We start from the raw sequence: 22,944 nt of genomic DNA, 5'->3' as shown, positions 1-22,944 counted from the left end.
GGACTGTTAACACCCTTTGAAGCAATCCTGGGCATCTTTCCCAATTTTGTCCATTCGGTCTTTGGCGGCCTACCACTACTTTTGGGACTCGTAGCAGGGATTTTATTTTTGACCCTTCTGCTCCGATATGGCAAACCAAAACGCAGACATGTCTCTGGCAAGGATGGAAGAAACGATCCTAGCAATACGCTACCGGGACCGCATAACTAAAGTCCTTGGACTAGCCCGGCTAAGAGATCTGAATATGACCTGGTTTCTTTCATTCAGACCTATATGGCAGACCTGCATCTTACCTGTGCTTCAATGTATGCTATGCGGAGAGGAATGCGTGTTAGACACCTGTCTTGCACTACAATCAGCAGTACCAATGGATATCGATACTTTGCTAAGTCCAGTAACGGCTCATGCATCGTGTTGTCCCCAGCGGTTACCAATCCTGATAACGACATTTGTTGAGACTCATGCGCTACGATTAGGTGGTGGCAGTGAAGCAAGAAATGAAAGCAACATCACCCAGGTACGACCCTCTGTGAGCATTGCTGATCCTGAAATCGATGATAGCAATCATTCTCACAACTGCCAAGTTACCGCATTATCAAACTTGGTCGAACTGTCACCTGAATATGTAGACCAATTTTTTGCGAGTCTGTCTGAAATGATGTTCTCCCCTGAACAGAAACAATAACTTTTTGGAAAACGATCCGGCACACAGCGTTCCCATGAACTCTGAATTCGGCCTTCGGCTTTGATAAACAAGAGCTACTGAAAAACGTTTGGAACTATTTTTTCCCTCGCTCATCATGAAATTATTTTTTCCAAAATGCCAAAATATTTACCTTTTTTCTGGCACACGTACTTTGCTTAAAGTAGAACTATTCATAAAGAACAGAGCTTCTATTTTTAGTAAATCTAGAGACAAAATATTACCTCAGCCTCTAGCACATTTTACAGCAATTATATTCATATGTGATGAAATAGTCTCGCCCTTCTTTTCTGTATTAAGAGACATTTCATGTGTAATTTTTCGCAAATCGTTCAGTTGATATACATAAGCAATTTTTCTGAATGACTATACTGCTTAAAGCGTACAGTACCTATTATCATTTTCATGTATTTCGTATACACCATTTCAAATGCAAAATGTATTTTGGGGTGGGTTGGAATACACATGCATCTTTATTGCTTACGTTTTTAGTAATTGATGGACATAAAACCGTGGAGTTGGTGATGTGTTTTATCTAGGAACCCGATCAATATTGTGAACTTATGCCCCTATACGTCTATAATCAATAAATATCCCTATAATGGCATAATAATCAAAACCATATTTCAGTAACTCGCCTCTGCAGTCCATGACACAGCAGAAGCTACTTCCTTAGATTCCTAGAGAGCACACCGAGTTCTTTCGACACACCAAACCCCCAGCAACCTGGGAAAGCCCTACTTGCTTTGTTTTGATTAGTAATAGAACTCCTGCGAGCACTGTAAGAACGACCAGTTCTTAGTGACCTCTTTATTGACGTCTTATGTCCAAAACTTACGTCAAACTCGGCACCTTTCAGGTATAAATATACCAACGTTGCCTTAAGCAAACACATGGTGGTGAATACTGGAGCAGAACAGCTGTCCCCTTGCAGAGAGCCTAGCAGATGCGAGAAGCCCACGGACGCTGCCCCTCCTCTTTGACGCGCTGAGAAAGACGCTGTCTTTTCTCCTGCCGAGAAAATCCAGCTCTGGCGTTTCCAGCCTACCCTTGCGGGTGACTGGGATATCGGGTCCTGAGAGGGAGATACCAGACCTCCTACATTCTATTCCAGAGGTACGGTGCTGACTAAACCCTCAGAGAGAATTCTTGAATCATACTCTTGGCAAAACCAACTTAACTTTAACTGCTACTTACTTACTCCCTCCCATGTATTAGGCTTAGGTCAGGTACACCGGGGTAGGCGTAGTTAGAAGCACCAGTTGAGGTTGTTAGCCAATGTATATTTGAATGTATATATTGTATATATTTTATTCATTTTAATTATCTTATGGCTAAGAAACCATATCAATGCTTTTACAGTATTATTTCGTAATACTCCTTTTACTGTACGTTCTTTTCGTTATAACAAGTCTTGCAATTGTGGCAATTCATTTCTCTTGCATGAGAAGGAAGACTGCTCAATAAATATCTTTTATTGAAAACGCCTGTCTCTCTATTCACTGTACCCTGGTGAAATTAAATCTGCACAACTGACTGAGTGAAATAGCTGTTTCACACGACTCTAGAGATTGACTCTTATTCTGGGGAGCAAAGTTGTCATGTTTATGCGGTTGTCGGAAGCTGAATCCCTTCTTGTCTGAGCCAGGGAAGCTGATCACTTCCTATTCAGTCAAGAAAGTTTCCAGTGACCTCTGAGCTAGCTGGCGCAAACCTAAATTAAGTCTAACATAGTCAGTAGAGACCTAGAAGACCACAGTCCTACGTCTACACTGCTGTTTAAGTTATTCCAATGCGCAGGGCCTATATGGAAAATAGGAACTACACTACCGAATCGGGCCAGACGATGTGTGACACTGACCTGTTCAGACTTACTATTTTCTCTGCAGTCCGTCTACCTCTTCAGGAGGACCTCCTGTTTCCGCAACAGGACTGGTCAGTCCATCACCCTCCTTGCCTTTTTCTCTCCAAGACGTCCATCGAAAGAGGAGGAGAGGCTCTACTGCTTTGACCGGAAGAGAGCCCTCAGTTCAATAGAGCACATGAAGGAGTGTCATCTAGATGATCAGCTGTTTGTTGGCTTTGCCAGTGCCAAGAAAGGGAAGACTGTCCATATGAATCACCCTGTTTATCAAGCCATGGCCAAGAGGGAACCCCCTGAGGTCCTTCAGGCTCCCTCCACTCAAGGTAACGATGCCTTGACGACTTTGGTGAGTGCCGTCCCCACCCTGGACATCTGTCTGTCTGCAACATTGGTGTCCTCGCACACATTCACCAAGCAGTTCTGTTTCGACATTCAAATCTGTAGAGAGTGACATTTTGCCCGCTCAGTTCTGATGGATTTTTTGGTTTGGGTCCACTCCTCAGACACTCCACCTTTCCAGTGGTACTCTTTGCGTATCCATTCTAAAGGTGAACAATCTGCAGTTTGAAGTGTCCATCAGAAGAACAGGTTACTTACGTTCGGTAAGACTCTTTCTGGTGGATACTCTAATCGCAGATTTCTCACCGTACTCCTTACTTTCATGTTGGTTTTTTTCCATTTTTTTTTCAAATAGCGTGAACTTGTCCCGAAGGAATTGAAGCACTCCGCATGAGCACCCGTTACATGACACAAGGGCACATTCATTTTTTTTTGTAGCTATGGGGATATTACGTGATTTGCCCACAATTACTGGATGTTGAGCCAACTCCAAGACTCGAACCTGGTTCTCAGTTCCAAAGTGGGCAGCTCTGGTTGTTACACAACCTCCTCTATGGAGTAGACTCATGGGTTTGTTGAAAATGTCCCAAGTTGCCTTTATATCAAGTCCACAAAGTCACTTTTGGGGCGCCAGGATGCCGTTGCAGAGTCCACCGGCACCACCTTCTAGTACAGGGGAACAGTTCCTCTATAAAAATTCGGATCCAATCTGGTTCCCGAGATAACTCTAGAGGTGAGGAACCTGCGGTAGGGGGTGTTAGTGAAGGTAAGTAACTTGTTCTTCAAATTCTGTTTTGCAAATAAAACCTCTTTCTGAGGGGGAGGAGCTTAGCGCGCATCCAAGATGGTCGCGTGAGCAAAGGGCTCCCGAGACCCTCGCCACCTCCCGCATCTATCCTGTCACTGATCCTGATATAGACGACGGGTTCTTATGGATATGACCCTGCTGACATAGAAGCTCTTTTCAGAAATCGATTTGGATGCCGGGAACCGGACTTACTCCACTCCGAAAGTTTGCGGCCTACACCGAGGAGCGGCCCGGGACTCGAGTCCCCGAGATACCCAGGTGGCAATTGAACAACAACGGCCAGTGGCAGTCGACTGGTGCCCCTGAAGTACTTTCGGTTTCGTTTTTGGTCCTCTTCTGTTGCAACCTGCCGCCATTAGACTCTGTTGGCCCATGGCTTAACTTTGGGTGAGCGCTTGCCCGCTGCATCTCGTCTCTAGACTTTACAAGTCAGATCTTTGAGGAGCCATTCAAACCAGGTCCCAAAGGCCCCTCCGGGGCGCGTCGCTCAATATGGCGAGCAAGCCGGAAAGCGAGAAACGGACCACCAAAGTCACGCACCGAGGGGGTGCCATCCAATCCAATATCATGGATCGCTACACTCGTCCAAAAGAATCCCCCAGTGGTGTTGGTAAAGCTTTGGAAGAGACCGGAGATGGCTCCTTAGCGACAGAAGACTTGACCCTACGAGACGTCATGGGCGCCATTGCAAGCATAAAGACATCCATGGGCCAGCAAAACGAAACATTGGCTTTAAAGATTGACACGGTGGCTATCGAGGTCACCTTGATCAGGACTGATCTGGCAAAGACCAATGAACGGGTCAAGTCTTTGGATATAAAGACCGCTAGTCTTACGACCGACATGTCCAATCTCCAAACAGAAGTTTGCAATTTGCGGTCCTCTAATGATTTGTTTGCCCGTCGGCTGGATGACTTTGAAAGTCGAGCTAGGCGCAACAATGTGCTTATCGGGCTTCCGGAGAAGTCCACTGAATTAACGACGGATATCCTTGTAGAGGACCTGATATTGAACCATCTGGCCCCTAAGGGCCTCAGTAACTTTTTTGCGGTTGAGCGTGCCCACAGAGTCCCGGGTGGGAAACATAAACCGGGCGCCTCTCCACGGCCCATAATAGCCAGAATATTCAACTTCAGGGACAGGGACGCTATCCTTCAGGCGTCGTGGGCCAACGGCCCCACGAAATTTGAGAATGTGACTTGGTTTCTACCCGGACTTCACACAGTCTGTACAAAAGCAGAGGATGGGATTCATAGTGGTGAGACGGAGACTTAGAGAGATGGGCTTGAAATACGCTATGCTCTTCCCTGCTCGACTACGCATCGAACACAATGAACAGGCGCTCTTTTTTGATCGGCCCGAGGTCGTTAGCGACTGGCTTGACACTTTACCAACGCATCGAGACCGCCCGGAGCACTCGGGGGCGCTGATGGTGGCCCATTGGAACAGGAGGAGTGACGACCGGCATGCGCGCTATATGAACTTCGCAGCAGTGGTTTGATGACTTTTTGAGTTTGTATATATATTCGTAAATACCCTGAGGCGGTAGGGGAACCAGGACTCTTCCTCCTCCAGGGGTTTTGTTCTCTTTTTGTAGATTAGTTTCATGTTAGGGCGACAGGCACACTGCAAGTTGGAATGGCTTTTTGGTCTAACGCAGGGTGGGGGGGGGGGGTGTTCAGAGAATTTCTTTGGGGTGGTGGGGGGAACTTTGTTTTGTAGTGGTTTGTTTTGAGGCTACGTATTATTGCATATTTTGACTTCGGTGTCCGTTTCGTTGTGGGAGGGAGTCTGTCTTCGTCTCTGGGATGGGGTGTAGGGGGCTGAGGGTACTAAGTTGGAATGTTAACGGTCTGGGGGACAGGATAAAACGGGGGATAGTATTGCAGTTTTTGAAACGTCTTTCCCCTGATGTAGTGTTGCTACAGGAAACACATCTGATAGGGAACACATGCCATGCAATGAATAGGCGGGGTTATCGTCTGGTTGCGCACTCAGGCTTCACTACTGGGTCGGTCGAGGGGGGCTGGTGTTCTTGTCAGAAACTCCCTCCCCCTGGAAATAGATGATACTATACTAGACGATAGGGGACGATATGCTGCTATTATCGGCAGAAGGGAGGGGAAGACGATCTCCATACTCTCGGTGTATGTCCCGCCAGGGTTACAAACTACTATATTTTCTGATTTGGGAAGGGTGGCGTTGGGGTTCCCCGAAGGTATCTTTGTTGTGGGTGGAGACTTTAATTCTGTTGTCTGTGGTAGAGATGATCGCAGCCCCCCCAGGGATCTTGCGAGATCACAATCTTGGCTGGGTAACTTCCTGGAGACACTGGGTCTGGTGGATTGTTGGAGGCTGATGCACCCCGGACAGGCACAATACACCTTTCACTCATGAGCACACGGGAGCCTTGCTAGGCTTGATTACGTTCTTGTGCCGGCGGCGCAGGCCGTCTCGGTGAGAGAAGTTAGACACCTAGCCAGGGGTATTTCGGACCACTCCCCACTGTGGCTCTGTATTGATATACAGCTGGGAGCGGAGGGTCGAGTGGCTCCGATTAATCCCTTGCATCTTCGTAATCCCAGAACCAGGGCGGGTGTGGTTAAGTCTATTGATCATTATTTCGCTGAAAATGTGGGATCGGTGTCTTCCTTCATTTCATTATGGGAGGCCTTTAAGACGGTAATCTGTAGCCAAACTCTGTCGTGGATTGCTTGTGCGAAGAAAAGTAAGAATGAGGAGGTTGTACGACTGGAAACTGAAATTACAGACTTGGAAGAAGAGCTGCAGTCTGGTGCCACACAGGATAAACTACATGCTTTGTCCCTCAAACAGTTTGACTACAGAGCTTTGGTGACTGATGCGGCCAAGGCTATGAGTCGTGAGCAACAGGGGCGACTGTATGATGTTGGAGATAAAGCGGGGAAACTGATTGCCTGATTGGATAAATAGGAAAGATTGAATCGTGTTGTGCCTGTTATAGAGAGTGCTGATGGAGTGCGAGTTGTGGATCCTGTTGAGATAGTGGAGGGTTTCGCACATCATTTCCAAAAGGTGTATGCGTCAGTCTCAGACAGACCGGAGAAGGACTCGCACTTGTTGCTTAGAGATATCGCATTGCCTTGCTTGTCTGATTCTGACAAAGAGCTTATGGAGGCGGAATTTTCTACTGACGAAATAGCGCTCGCTATCCGCTCCATCCGCTCGGGAAAAGCTACGGGCCCAAATGGCATCCCCATCGAATTGTATAAGTTGTGTCCTGACAAAATGGCGTCGTACCTCCGTCAAATGTTTCTAGAATCGCGAAATGTCGGGTCCCTTCCCCGAGACCAGAGACTGGCGTCCATTGTTATTCATAAAGAAGGGAAACCCTGGGACCTATGTGCGTCTTACAGACCGATATCACTCTTGAATGCCGAACCTAAGATCTTGGCAAAACTTCTGCAAACCGTCTGATAAAGGTGATCGGCGACCTGATACACCCGGATCAATCCGGGTTTATTCCTCACCGCAACACCGCGCTTAACCTGCGTCGTCTCCATGGCGTACTGGCGAGAGCGGAGTCGTTGCGTGAGCCGGCCATTTTGGTCTCCTTGGATGCCACGATGGCCTTCGATACTGTGGAATGGCCATATTTGTGGGCGGCCCTCGTGAAATGTAGTTTTGGCCCTGGGTTTATCGGTTGGGTTAAACTCCTGTACGAGGAACCGCTGGCCCAGGTGGTGGTTAACGGCAGAGTCTCGGAATCCTTTGTTCTTGGGAGGGGTACGCGACAGGGGTGCCCTTTATCTCCATTGCTCTTTGCGCTTGCTTTAGAACCCCTTGCTGCTTGGCTTCGGTGGGAACCGTCGCTTAAAGGCATTAGGTGATCCCCTTCCTTTGAAGACCGCATATCGCTATACGCAGACGACATTCTGTTATATCTTACTTCCCCCTCGGAAGTCACTGGGGGTACTGTTTGATGCACTTAGTTTGTTCGGGAAGAACTCTGGTCTAGTCATCAATTGGGCTAAATCTTGTATTTATTCACTCACCGGAGTGATATCCCCCTTGCCACGTATCTGCCCGATACCGATCTCACAGGCCGGTTTTAAATATCTGGGGATCTTTATATCACTAGACCCCGCGGTTCGGTACGAACGGAACCTGCTTCCTCCGCTTATTCAGCTTAAATCCGACGTGACGGCTTGGTGCGGCCTGCCGCTGTCCCCGGTCGGGAGGGCAGCTCTGTTCAAGATGATGTCCCTACCCCGATTTCTATATGCCCTCCAGAATACGCTTGATCTGGTACCGGCCAGTTGCTTTCGCGAGATAGAGAGCCTACAGAGGAAGTTTATCTTGGGCGGGCGTTCCCGCATTGCTCTAGCGAAGTTGACTTTGCCCTGGTACGATGGGGGCATCGCGCTGCCAGACATTAAACGTTATTACTGGGCATCCCAATTGAGTGCAATTAATCATGCCATGTACGGCCCTGTTCCAAATCCTGCATTCGAAATGGACAAATGGCAGCTGCCGGGAGGGAACTAGAACAGGGTGTTGTATTCTAAACCGACCAGTAGGAAATTGACTGGACCCACCGGGGTCACGGTGCGGGTGTGGTGTTGCGCAAACGCAGCTACGGGGTGGTCGGGCAGATTGACTAGAGCGACCCCGCTTTACGCTGCGGAAAGATTGGGTAGTCTTTGGACTACGAAGGGCTTCGAGAAGTGGGACCTCATCGGTATTAGTAGGGTCGGAGATCTCTGGGTCAAGAATAGAGTCAAGACTTTTGATGAGCTTAAATCGGAATATGCGCTTAGTGATACGGAACATTTCCGTTATATGCAGATCTGCCACGCGCTTGGTTCGGTTTTCCCAGCCGGGACCGTTATCCCGGAATCTTCTCCTCTCGAGGACAGAGTGCTTGACGGGCACGTCCCGGATAGCACTATTTCCCTAATATACAAGAAACGTATTAACTATCGATCGGATTTGCTTTTGCAGCTTCGGGGTGCTTGGACCGGCGATGGACTGGAGTTGGATGACGAAGATTGGCAAGCTGCGATATAGTCTCCGAAAGAGGTCGCGATTCCGGCCCGTCTCTGGCTGGTGCAATTAAAAATCCTACATCGTATCTATATAACAGGTCCCCGGCTGCTGCGTATGGGTTATTCTGTGGATGGGTTGTGCAAGCGTGGGTGTGGTTCGATTGCTACCTTCCTCCATATCATATGGGAGTGCCCTGATGTGGTGGTTTTTTGGAATCGTGTGCATGCTGTCATGGAGGAGGTTACGGGAGTTTCGTTGTTGCCGGAGGCCCGGCGCTTTTTACTGAATGTGTGGGAACCAAACGATTATAATGTGGCACAGCTGCAATGACATAGCTCAACTATGGGGGTCCCCAAGAGCGCCTACGATTTCAGCTTGGTCAGAAAACATGGACTGGTGCATGTTTCGGGAGAAAACCGTATATGTTGCACGGGGTAGACCTAAGAAGTGGGGAGAATATGGAATCAATGGAACCTATACCGCGGGGAGGTCTGTACTCCTCCTCTTGTAGAGGTCCCGGAAATACCGCTGTCCCCGTAGCCGAGCATTCATTGTTTAGTGTATATTCTTGCTGATGCTGTGATCACTCGCTCCCAGTCCCCCCCTTCCCAAGATCTCATCTACCTACATTGCAAATATCATTTTCTGATACAGCTTTCCCCCCCCTGGGACGGACACTCACTGTATAGTCTCTTTGCCTCCTTTGTTTTTTCAGTTTAATTTTCATTGTTATTTATACATATTAAAATGTGAAACCTTCAATTTATCCTGCTTACCACCACAGGACTCATAAGAATAATATGTTGAATCGCTGCCGGGCCCCCGGGCTGTCTGCTGAAGAGCTGTGTAACAATGCAATTTTGAGTTTCCGTTTTGTTTTAGCGATGGCCGGCCCCTGTGGTTGTAGGCCTGCAAATGTTTTTCTTTTATTGAAATAAAGGTTTTCAAAAAAAAAAATTCTTTTTGCTGTCTCCATCTGTTGTCTGAAATCAAGGCATTTTAGATTATATACCATCACCATAAATATGCAAATGAAGTGGTTTGACCTTCATTGCTTCTTAGCTGATGCTGTAAATTATATCTATCTTACTTGGTTCTGAATCCTTCTTCTGCAAGATGCCCCTCTGTACATTCGTAAGCATGAAGCACTCTTTTTGTTTGCTTGTATGAATTATTGATGTAGTTCCTCCTTTCTCTTTTAGGAAAGCTATGCACACTTTTAAAACTATAGTCAGCTAAGCACCGTTACACTTTTTGGAAATCGGTGCAGCCTCCTTTCCTTTTTTGTGTAATATATAGTGTGATTGTGACACGAAATTCAAGCATCCGAGGAATTACAAAAAGTGAGCTGTTAGCTTGTAACCCAGTTCAACCACTTCCTGGGTCCTTTGATATTGTCCCAATGTGAAGATTTATCATTGGTCCTTTATCTCTTTATGCATAAATGAGCAATGGGCTCCAGGTCCCAGAGCAGCTAGCAAACGCTGCCTCTCCAATTTATTAATTGCCCTCTAAGGATCAGGATCAAATCTTCCTCCAGACCGCAGCCCCTCTTTCGGATCTCCTGTACCATTGTGAGTTACTTGTTCCACTAACCCCCACAAGCCAGGTATGAATCTCTGCAAGCATGTTTGCCTCACCCCATCAATCTGCCTCACTCCTACTGTCCTCTCCCCAGACTGAGTCTCTGGCTTTAGTAACACCATGCTTTCACCCGGTGGCCTGATGTCACTTACACCACTTTCAGTAGAAATATGACACAGAGGCCTGTTGTGTATTAATTCTCCTGCACTACCTCTAATGCCACAGCAGGGCATTACAGACCCACGGACTTGCAAAATGCTGTATTGAAAATTGAAACATCTCAGCATAGACTGTACTGTGGTCCCAATACGCGTAGCCCAAATAATCAGCCAGGTCATCCGATTGTACAAACATATATTAATCCTTCATTAAATATTTTATAACATCGCATTTAGAAATGCACAGTGTATTAGCAGGCCTAGAAACATATTTGCTGATGGTTTAACCTAGATGCAAACGTAAATATTCAAGGTACTACCTGTTTGGCTCTGTAGACTTAATGGTGCTATACAGACTACACCACCTCTGACATGTCACCCATATCTAGACATAAACAGACCCCCCAGGATATAGCGGCATTGATTAGCAAATTTAGCGGCACAAAAATGGAAATTTAGCGGCACAAATATGGAAATTTAGCGGCAATTTAGCGGCATTTTATTTAGCGGTTTTTCCTACAACAAACACAGATATCTTCATTTTTTTAGTTGTTTAACAACATGAAACCACGTATATTTGGTTTATTTACAATGTAGACGCTTTGTTTGGCTTCAAGGCTGCATATAGGACACAAAAATGTTAATGAATAATAATGCACACGATTTCAGTTTTTTGTCTTCACTTGTGCCATTGTGGAGGCGCCTTCATGATTGGTTCACATACAGCAGGCCCTGAACCTCGTCACCACTTCATTCCCCCCCCCCCCCAAATTTAAAATTGTTTAATGTAGCATCATACTCATCTGGCTCCTTATCTCCATTATCATCATCTTCGTGAATAGATGGAAGTTATTTCAGTGGAGTTAACTGTCTAAACCCAAGCCACGGGAAAGCCGCTCTCCTCTAACATTAGTAACCAAGAGGCCATTGTTTAGCCCTCCTGACAGGTTCCACACCCACCTGTGTTTTACGGCATATTTCAAACAAGCATTACAAAACAGCTGAGCAAAACATCCTCACATGCACGCAATAAAAACACAGGCTGAAAAAAGTCTAATAGCGTTTGGGAAATATGTGTCAAAAAAATATGAACGTTCTCCATATTGCGAAACAAAAATCCGACAATTGCTCTTTAACTCGTCATATTCTTAGTTTTCTCTTGATTTAAACATCTAAATTTCATGAACATATTTCATACTTGACACTGTATGCTTTCTTCACATTCCTTTTAGATGAAATCATAAGAGTACTGGAGAGAGGTGGGCGAGGGAGAGATGGGCTGCTGTTAGACGAGGGTAGAGAAGTTTCTGAGAAATGAAAAGGGACGAGGTGGAGGGTGAGGTTTGGAGGGGTAGGTGGGCGAGGGTGGGGAGACGTTGGTGTCTGGTGAAAATAGAGGATGCTGCCAAAGCACGGGGAGGCCTCGGCTGTCGCCGGTCTCCTCTGGGGCACACGTGTTGCTAGGTGCGCGGGCTTTGTCTTCTGCCTCAGTCCTGAGCCCTGAAGTTGGTCCGTGGTGAGCAGGGGGTTCAGTTCCCGATAGCGCTGTTTTCTCTCAGCGCGCTGCACCAGATTGAAAGCGCACCAGCCGATCGCGATTCCCGGCTGCCTCCGAGCAGGGAAGCTCCAGCAGCAGGCTCTGTCCTCAGCAGCACCGCGGCCGAGAAGACAGGGCAGAGAAAGGGACGAGCAGAGCCCCTCCCCCGCCGCCCAGCAGAGGCGGCGAGACTCAGCCCCGAGAGCCCACGAGAGAGAGAAAGAGGGGTGAATAACAAAGCCTCATTAACAGGTGAATGGGTCTTTCAAAGACCTGTGAAGAGCTCCGTGTGGCTCTGTGTGTGCTCGGAAGCTGCCTCGGGCCCCGGCTGACACACCTGAAGGGAGGGGCGCACAGCCAATTAAAGGGCATTGTTTGTTATGCTGTCTCCAAGTAGAGAAACTTTATTGTAAATATCGCGGCCAATATTGTTATTATCGCGGCCATCGCGGTAGTCTGCCGATTTCGCGATTTTTTCGTGAATCGCGAACTCGCGAAATGCTGGAGGGTCTGCGTAATGGTTCCATCCATGTGAACAGTAGGTAATGTCTGCCCTTCAACGGACAATTGGCGTATAAGGGCCCCATTAAAGTCTCTGAAAGCATGTTGCCTGTGGTATCGACAATAAACCTGTCCGTGAACACAGATAACTTACATTTAGTATGACAAAATATATAAATTATTGGAGAGCAATATGACACGCACAGCTGTGTTCTAGACTTAATTAGAAAGGCAGACGTCATCCAGTAATAAGAGTAGTGTAAATATGGTATCCATGCTGTTAATGGATATATTTCTTTCTAGTACATAAAGATTGATAATCACTATTATCTCTCCTCCAAGGAGAGAAATAACTCTGAGCAGTTCAAATAACTCTAAATTGCAACAGAAAAAACACATTAGTAACAGGGTTGACAGGATAAGCCATGCAGAAATATATATGAACAGAAAACCCAACATATCTTTTCTATTTGAAATACCCATTTTTTCCACGCTATTTCCTTTGCATGAATACTCAAACTATGCAAGGATTGATTTTGAAAAGTGAACAGCATCGAAATATTCTGGTTTCCTAGTAACTCTTTTCAATCTCCAACAATCCGTACGCTTGCCTTTACTTTCCATAGCGACGTATTTGTCATCATACAGCTTGTTGTGTAGGGATCCTTGTTTCTTACACATATATGTGAGTTTACTCTGCAGCACGACAGCGTTTTGTTTGGATAAGAGAAACATGAGGAACCTTTACGGTTGAAGTGACCCCTCCTAACGGTTACTACATCCCCTACTCTGTACTTTAGATTACAAGTTCCAATATTTGACCGATATCTATGTTGAACTGCTTGACTAACTTCCACCACCTTACTTAAGTTTTTCTAAATCAATCTTGTTTCTGTTCATCCATACTTCATTCAACCCAATATCAGGCACTCTACTTTCTACAAAACAAAAGGAGAAACGCCTGTGCTGATATGGGGAGTAGTACACAATACAAAAAGGGATTTCTATGAAGTTCCTCGCTTAAAAAACTGTAGCGGTTTGGAGAAGCCAAGTGGTAGGATCTAACTATTCCCTAGAGAGGGTAGTAGTGGAGATCCATTTGTTGGATCATAATGCCCTCACACACCCTTTCAGGTGTCATGCTTCATCAAATGGGCTGCTCCTCATTGGGGCGGCGGTGCAATCCCCAACGGGCTCCCTAAAAAGGGGCTCTTTGTCGGAGATCTTCTATCCAACTGCCGTATGGTGAAGTGCGGGTGTGGGGTCTAGTGTTGTAGAAGCTATGATGTGAGATGAAATAAGGCTGGGAGTACCTAGAACGGACAAACTTTATTCTGGGGGTCTCCTGTCCTAATTAAAAGCAATGTAACAAGGCGTTGTCATGTCCACTGTGCGCGTCTACATGCTCTTGTTAATGTGTGTTGGTCAACATGTTTCTCGCTAATGGTGTACTAACCCTGTGATTCTTCATGCTATTTAAATTCTGGTGTGTTCGCTCACTGGTGGACGAGGGAACAAATAAGGTTAAAAAACATTAAAAACAGGTGACCTTCCACTGTGAACTAGGGTGGATCATGTCCCTGTGGAAAGATAAGAACAGAAAAAACAATTCGTTGCACAGAAGACTCACCCACTCTTTGTGGTCCCCAGGCTTCAATAGTGCCTGGTGGCGTCTAACACATGGCTCTAGCTCCTATGTAAGTGAGATGGCAGTGTGGGGAAGAACATTTTTAATGTTTGTTAACTTTATTTGTTCCTTTGTTCGCCAGTGAGCGAACACACCAGAATTTAAATAGCATGCTTTAGAGTCACCATTGGACAAATGTTGGCGTTGGTAAACAAATTGTTTTCTCCCTTAAATGCCTTTTTCTCTCCCACAGGTAGATCCAGGCAGGTCGAGAAGACTTAGGGTATAAGTACTATCCTTGACTTACCAAAACCCTTTTTTCGTTTTTGTTTACTAGTTATAATTTATTGTAGATAGCTCACATTTCTAGGTCCTGAAGAATCGCAGGGTTAGTACACCTTTAGCGAGAAACATGTTGACCAACACACGTTAACAAGAGCATGTAGACACGCCCAATGGACGTGACAACGCCTTGTTACATTGCTTTTAATTAGGGCAGGAGACCCCCAGAATAAAGTTTGTCCGTTCTAGGTACTCCCAGCCCTATTTTATCTCACATCATAGCTTCTACACCACTAGACCCCACACCCGCACTTCATCATACGGCAGTTGGATACAAGATCTCCGACAAAGAGCCCCTTTTTAGGGAGCCCATTGGGGATTGCACCGCTGCCCCAACGAGGAGCAGCCCATATGATGAAGCATGACACCTGAAAAGGTGTGTGAGGGCATTATGATCCAACAAATGGATCTCCACTACTACCCTCTCTAGGGAATAGTGAGATCCTACCACTTGGCTTCTCCAAACCGCTACAGTTTTTTAAGCGAGAAACTTCATAGAAATCCCTTTTTGTATTGCTCACTGAGGCAACCTCTATGTTGGACCTCCCCACTCCACGTGTAGTGGGAAAACGCCTCTAGTCCCTTCCTTTTGTCGTGAGTAGTACACAATGCCACAGTAAATCCCTTCTCTCCATCTTCCACTCCAACCGATTGACAAGAGCCAACTTAATTCTCTCTTTGACCACTCTATTCAGACGTTCCACCAAACCATCACTCCTTTGTCAATGTAATAAAAATCTTACATATTTTATTCCGCTTTTCCGTAAAAAGTTGTCATACTCCTATGAGACAAACTGGGAACCATTGTCGGGTATTAACTCTCAGCGATAGATACCCTTTCTATTGAATTCATCTACCATAAACTCAATCACTTTCTTAGAATTTAGCTTTTCAACAAACTTCAGGCAACTTTGTAGCATAATCTAACATGACCAGGGTTTATTTAGCTGTGCAATTTAACACCACAAATGAACCTGAAATATCCAATGCTAATTTGGGCCATGGTAACATTGGCACGCATGTAGCCCTAATGGAATATTTGGGGAAGATATTGATTCTTGACACAATGCACACAAACTAAAATCCCTGACTAAGTAATCTGTCTCTGTCCATCCCCGGCCACCAAAAATCCTCTTGTACACCACCTTTCATGCCCTGATGCAGTGTGACCGGTGTGCCAATTGAGCAATGTTTTCATGAAATCCTGCCGGCACAAATAACAAAACAATTATCCTCATCAAACTGTTTTCAAATGATAACTCATTAGCTATATCTCAGCAAATAGATTCTTGGGAGCTGGCCAACCTTTCCAAACATAATCCATAATCAATTTCAAATTATTATCCATATTCAATTGTTCCATTTATACAGCTTCCTTCAACGCTCCCTCAAATAAATCACTCACCGGTCTGGTCTTCAGTGTCTATACATATCTCTTCTGTATCATCTTCTTCCACATGTTCATCATTCATTAGGGGGCAAACAAGATGACCCATATGCTGCAAAGTTGTTTGCACCGCGTCCATTCTCCTAGCCACTGTAAAGATGGTATCCATGTTGTAGATGGATATTTGTATCTTTATTTCTTGGGTATAAAAACAATGATAATTATTTCTGCAACTTCTTTTCCAAGACTCCCCAGAGAAATTTAGACAGTAAAATAAATCTAAATTTCAACAAATGGTACCCATATTAGGTTTTCAAAATCCAACCATTCCTAATTTTGTGAGTTAGGAATGGAGTTTTGTGCATTTGAATTTAGATGATCGAAAGGCTATGTGAGGCGGTCCCAGTATTACCAAAACTGATTCAGTTCAGGTATGGGACTGAGTTAAATTAGTTATATGTTTCTTCTAAACTTGTGTTTGTCCTGACCATAATATTGTTCAGACCTCTTGGTGAACTGTCCTTTCTCTAATATAGCCAATCACAAACTTTTTCAAGAATGGTATATTTTTCAAGATGCACCCAAGGTTTTATTTCGAAGGTACATGTTCTCCCGATTTTTAAACACCATGTACCAGGGGTGGCTTCCTATTTACATATTCTTGTTGCAAAACAATTTCTATTCGTCTTCGACTGAGCATGTGTTCATGCATCAGTTGTGATTTTGCCTATAAAGCTAGGGAACTTCTTAAAATTGCTATGTCAGTTTCATATCCGTGCCTAGATGTGCTGTGATTTCACAGCTGGAAAAGTAGTTATTCAATCAAGATACAGTACATGGAAATGTAGGTTGGGCATTTATAAGTAGGCCATGAACTTCCTGCCTTGTTTGTGGATTGCAGGTGTAATGGTAGAACTCAAACCACTACTAGAGGAGAGTTTTTGTGACACAAAACTTGACAGACACTTCTTTTGGACTTTTTACTTCACATTTTGGTGTTACATTTTGACTTTGGTGTTTTATTGTCTTTGGAAAGGATCATTTTGTTGTGATTTGTTTATCTAATGTCTGATTCTCTGATCTGCTCTCTGTAATACACAAGGGAACAGGAGCATCCACTGTATCGAAGATGTCGCAGAGCATAGATGTGAAGCTATTGTCAAACAGAGCAGATCTTTGGAGTACATGGACCTGAAGAATTACAGTCAGTTGCCCCTTTGGCTTCTCCTACAAAATCATTCTGGGCATTTATTGGTGGATTGTAAGGGGTACTCAAGTTGAATAATAGTAGACCTTTTCTTCGTCTGTATATAACCAATCATATTGTATCCGTTGTCACTCTGTCACTCTATGGAAGAACTTGCAGGCTTATACAACACGTGGGTCCTGTATTTTCATTTTCCAGTTTTCTGACCTCTTAATTTACGTAACAGCTGATGAAAATGTGCTTGGTATGTTTGCTGTACAGTTGTTTCAATTAAGTCTAGTGTGTGAAAAAATTGTTTGCCTCCTAAAAGATAGTAATATTACTGCAGCAGTAATGTTATGTTACAGTGATTTGTACAGGGCACAGCTACTCAGTGTGTCCCAGCGCTCAGACTAAGAGCAACCAACCTCACTACCTAGACTGACGGCATAAAAAGCCACGTTTTCAGTTTCTTCTTGAAAGAAGTGAGCTCGCTGACTAGATGGAGGTACCTCTAGAGTTTGTTCGAAGTGAGTGGCCTTAGATAAGAGAAGGCTCTACCGCCCACTCTGAGATAGTGGATCCGAGGCACTCTTGCCAAGTGAGTAGAGGAAGATGGCAAAGTCTGCGCTGGGGTATATTCCTACATCCTCTCTCTGAGGTAGTTGGGGTCCGAGTCGTGCAAGGTCTTATACCTTAAAACCATGGCATGAAATGGCACCATCTTTTAAACAGGGAGCCATTGAAGAGCCTTCAGATGGGTAGACATGTGACTCCTAGGTGGGAGTTTAAGTAGAAGTCTAGCTGCCAAATTCTGCACCTTCTGGAGTCTATTGAGAAGGTACTCGGGAGTCAGAGATAGAGGGCATTACCATAATCCAGTCTCATCATAATCAGAGCCTGGATAACCTTTTTGTGGCCGACTTAAACAGGAGTGGTAAAAAACAAAAATGAGCATACATAGAGTGCCAAAGCAGGAGCCAGTTAAAGCATGTATCTGTGATTGGAAGGAAAGGTGCTATCAATTATAATGCCTAGATTATTGACTTAGTTTTTAAGGGCGCCTGGCTGCGACACATAGTTTTGCCAGCAAGCTCTCAGTAGATTAGGGGGGGCGCCTCCGAAGATCACAGTCTGCTTCTTGTCCGGGTTGTATTTCCGTTGGTGCAGGGCCAACCACTGACAAACACTGGCGAGACATTTTGAGATAAGCGATCCACCCAGCTCCTCTCCCTTACCACAAAAGAAGAGGAGCTGCGTGTCATCAGCATACAAGATAACTTGACCCACAAATGACTCTGCCAGTATAGCCAGATGTGTAAGGTAAATGTTAAACAGGTTGGGGCTTAGGGTCAATCCCTAGGGTACACTCACAGTTAGAGTTCTGGCTTGTGAGGGATAAGGGTGCAGCCATATTTCTTGAGTTCAATTGCTCAAGAATGAGGTCAGCCATTTCAAGGCAGTGTTCTGAACCCTATTGCTTGAAGGTGCTCAAGTAGTTTAGAGTGGGGCAAAGTGTCAAAGGCTGCAGTCTGATCCAACAGGATCAGAATGGCCTTGCCTCCCTTTTAAAGAGTGCATCTAAAATACCCCACTACTTCCAGAAGCGCGCCTCCATGCTAAAGAGGGGTCGAAAACTTGATTGGCTGGGGTGTAATAGTTTGTTGTCCTCCAAGTAATGGGACAATTGATGGTTAACTTCCTTATCCAAAATTTTGGAGAAAGCAGGGAGGAGAGAAATAGGCATATGGTTTGCCACTTGCATAGGGTCATCTGAAGGTTTTTTCAACAGAGGAATCACTTTCACCCTTTTTCAGCTTGCTGGGTGCAGGCCCGGGTGTTAAATATATTATTTACTAAAGGATTGATGGTCTGGGCAGCGGTCGTTAGCAAGAAGCTAGGACGGGGGTCTAACAGGAAGCCAGACTTCTAGCATTTGAGGGCAGATAGTGACATTTCATGAGGGGGGCAAAGTCATCTAGGGAGGAGGACGTGGTAGGGGGTTGTGGATACCCAGGGAATGTACATACGTCGGGTCAAGTTGCGCATTGTTAAGAAGATTAGCCTGGATAGTCTTGATCTTTTCATAAAAGAATGAATCTAACTTCTTACACTACTCATCAGTTGATTTACGATCTCTAGATATTACTTTGGGGTCTGGAAAAGAATTGACAATTTAAAAAATCTCCTTAGACTTGTCTGCCTCCTCGATCCTTGTTTCAAAGAAGGTCTTTTTAGCTTTAAACAGCTTCCCATGGTAACTTTTTATTGCAAGCTTATAAGTAACTTTATCTTCTGACTTAAAGTTACGTCTTCATACCCTTTCGACATGTTATCACTGTTTTTTGCTTGCTCTGAGCTCAACATTAAACGAGGGAGCCAATGGTTTTATCTTCGATTGGATACGTTTCATAATAGGGGTTAATCCATTGACGGTCTTAATGTGTGCTTGCAAGAATACCGAGAAAGAGCTCTCTGATCTCAAAAGGAGGGTTTTAGGTTGAGGGCCCAGTGGCTTAGGTAAGCCTAGTGTTCAGGCACTCGCCATGGCTAGACCCCAATCGGCCCTGCCACCCACTTCTGCTGCAGCCTGATAACCAAGTTCTCCTAATCCTACTGGCCCTCTCCGCTGCCTTCGACACAGTCCCACATCATACCCTATGCCACAGACTCCACGACGCAGGAATCCGGAACAAGGCCCTCGACTGGATCCGCTCATTCATCTCCGGCAGAACGCAGTGGGTCAGACTCCCCCATTATCCAGTATTGGGGTATCTTTCATAGATTCACATGCCTGAATCATTCCCCGTCGTCGAGGCGGGAGTCCCACGGTAAATAAAAAAGCAGTGCCAAAAGCACTTTGTAGTAGTAGGCCCTAGAAAAGGCCTGAGGCCTATATTATAGTAGCCTATCTACATCATTATGCTAAAAGGACCAAAGTCTTTGCTCCAACCAATCAGCTCACAGCACCCTCTAGAACCTTCCCTGCAGAGCCAGCTCTCCTCAGATTTTCACCGCACGTCGTGTGGAAGGGAGTCTCCCTGAGTCTTGACTCAGTTTTTTCTTCAGAGCTTCAAGATGTCTGACAAGAAGGCCTTGTTTAGACCTTGCAGAACCTGCGAGAAGAAGAGGGTCCATGTGGATGACCAGCATAAGGACTGCATTTATTGCCTGTATCCCAAGCATGAGGCAAAAAGCTGTAAGATCTGCCTTACCTTCCCTTCCAAGACCTTAAGGGATAGGGAGGCCAGAGTCCTTTTGTGGCTTAAATCCTCTTCCACGGATGATGACGACAGAGCCTCTACCTCTAGCAAGAGGGCGAGGTCTCAAGAGGATAAGACAAGTGAGGGGAGAAAGCATGCTAAGACCTCCCACTCTACTTCAGGCTCTTCACAGAGATCCAAACATTCTGTCTCTGGAGCCTCAGCCACCAACGATCCGGCAAAGAAAACTGTGAGTAAGACTTCTACTGTCTCTTCTCCAGTGACCACTGTCTCTACTTCAACCTCTTCTTCTATGGATATGATATCCACTACATCTGTTACTGCTCCGATTGTGTCTACAAAGATTTGTATTGTGACAAAAAGAACTCTCGTGGACGACTCGTCGACGAAGACGCCATCATCATCGAAAAATTCGTCATCCAAGAAGAGCCCGTCGACGAAGTCGTCGAGGCCGCCGTCGACGACTGTCTCGTCGACGAAGAAAGCATCGACGTCTATCCCGTCGACGACGAGCCCGTCTTCGGTTACCCCGTCGACGACCGTCCCGTCGACGGTGGCTCCATCGACGTCGAGTCCATCGACGACTGTCCCGTCTACGTCGAGCCCATCGACGACTGTCCCGTCGACGATGCCCTCGTCGTCAATCTCGTCGACGATAAACCCGTCGATGACTGCATCTTTTCAGCAGGTGGATGCACCTTGGTCACTGGGGCCATCAAGATCGATGGGATCAGCTTTACTAAGACCTACCATTGGGAATCAGGCCTTTTGTACGCCAATAGCGACAAAAAACTTTCAACTCGTGTCTTATAAGAGACAACAAGGTTCATATATATCACCACTTATGCCTTCTCATCTTCTAGAATCTTATGCTGATGATGAAGAAGATGACTTTGAAGACGATGATGATGAGGGTGCTTTTGGTGTGGCACGTCACCCATCCGAGCTTGTTATCAAGTGCCAAGATGATGATGAAGACGATTCCTACGCTGAACACTACTACCAGGAGGATATCATAGTGCCTCATACATTGGAACATCAGAGACGGCCTAGGGTCCCGGAAGTCACTCAGTTGCCGCCTAATTTGATACAAGACTTACAGGCTATGCTGGCGGATTACAAGCAGCGTTTTCCACCGCAAGTACCTCAATCTGATACTGCAGTTCCTCCTCAGCAACATCCACCGGTTTCTCCAGTTGTGGCAACTCCGCAACCGGTCTTGCCTCCACAAACTCCGGATACGTCATCGGAAGAGGAGGTAGAAGATGGAGAGTTGCCTAACGTACCTTCATCAGACCCATGGGATGAATACGTTATACCCATGCCATCCCCTCCAACTCCACAACCTTCAGATTCACCGCCTGAAGATGTAGGTGGTTTTCACAACCTGATGCAGAGAGCATCAACCAGGTTTAAGCTCCCGGTTACAGTGGAGCAAACGGAGTGTTTTCTCCATGACTTTAAAGAGGAAACAAGAAAGATATCTAGAGCCATTCCCATTATTGAGTATATTTGGAAGGAAGGCATAAAAATAATGAAAAACCCTGCATCCGTGCCTGCTGTGTTGCCAAGAATAGAAAAGAAATATTGTGTTCCGTTCTCTAGTCCGGCGTGCCTTATTGGTCATCCACGCCCGGATTCGGTAATCTCTCAGGCGGCACAACAAAGGTCAAAGAACCCAGCTACCCCTATTTCTACTCCACCAGATAAAGAGGGGCGACGATTAGACCTTATTGGGAAGAAGTTTTCCACTATGGCTGCAGCATCCATCAGGATAGCAAATTCAATGGCGATTATTGGGCGCTACGATCGCCAAATGTGGTCAGAGATGGCTAGCTTCATAGAGCTGTTGCCAGAGGACAAAAGACAAGAAGCCAGGAAAATTCTAATGGAAGGAGAGCGGGCAGCGGAAGAATCCATCGACTGAGCTCTAGATATGGCAAATACGAATTTCAGACAGTTGGCTGGGGCAGCTGTCCTGAGACGTCAAGGGTGGTTAAAAGCCACTACATTTCGTCCGGAAGTTCAATTGAAAATACTGGACATGGCATATGACGGAGAGTCCCTCTTTGGGAAGCATGTCGATGAGGCTCTCCAAACGATTAAAACTGACACAGATACTGCAAAGTCACTAGGATCATTGCAATATAAAAGAGGATCATTCAGAGGAGCTAGAGGACGAGGTTATTCGTCCAGAGGAAGTTATTACCAGCAAGGCAGGCAATATCAACAACAATACCTCCAAAACTATCAGTCCTCTTATAGACAATCTGGATCGGCTGGTTTCTCTCGCCAAGGAGGAAGAAGGCGCGCAAACAACCAAGGACGAGACAGTCACAAGAAACAGTGAGAGCAATTGGGCGCCACCTCCAATCCCTTACCTTCCAGTGGGCGCGAAGATATCTGCATTCCAACAGCAATGGCAGAATATAACAACGGATCGGTGGGTGTTAGACTTGATCCAACATGGTCACACCCTAGAGTTCATCACCAAACCTCCAACAACTCCGCCCAGGGGTCCCCCTCCCCCTCGTCTTCACTTATTGTTCAAGGAAGTGCAAGCTATGCTTCTCAAAAACGCAATAGAGAAAGTTCCAAATCATCAGAGAGGGGATGGTTTTTAGTCCCGTTTTTTCCTCATAAAAAAGAAAACAGG

The 22,944-nt window shown here is 45.7% G+C and overlaps 2 protein-coding genes across 5 annotated transcripts in view; both read left to right on the top strand.

Moving 5' to 3' along the window:
• Positions 1–22,944, top strand: part of SYNJ1 (synaptojanin 1) — a 668,969-nt gene that overhangs the window by 230,535 nt on the left and 415,490 nt on the right. The gene's annotated exons all lie outside the window — the stretch shown is intronic.
• Positions 20,622–22,579, top strand: LOC147696902 (uncharacterized). Its single transcript, XM_086933255.1, has 2 exons — positions 20,622–20,804; positions 20,977–22,579. The coding sequence occupies exon 2, from the start codon at positions 21,013–21,015 to the stop codon at positions 22,213–22,215; it is 1,203 nt and encodes a 400-aa protein (XP_086789381.1). The 5' UTR covers positions 20,622–20,804; positions 20,977–21,012; the 3' UTR covers positions 22,216–22,579.

Source organism: Lissotriton vulgaris, chromosome 8 (assembly GCF_964263255.1).
Source record: "Lissotriton vulgaris chromosome 8, aLisVul1.2, whole genome shotgun sequence".
In the NCBI taxonomy this organism is placed as follows: Eukaryota; Metazoa; Chordata; class Amphibia; order Caudata; family Salamandridae; genus Lissotriton; species Lissotriton vulgaris.
This window is presented reverse-complemented; position numbering and strand designations above follow the sequence as displayed.

Coding starts and splice junctions, on each gene's coding strand:
- LOC147696902 (XM_086933255.1), top strand. CDS start 21,013: ATGGGATCAGCTTTACTAAGACCTACCATTGGGAATCAGGCCTTTTGT.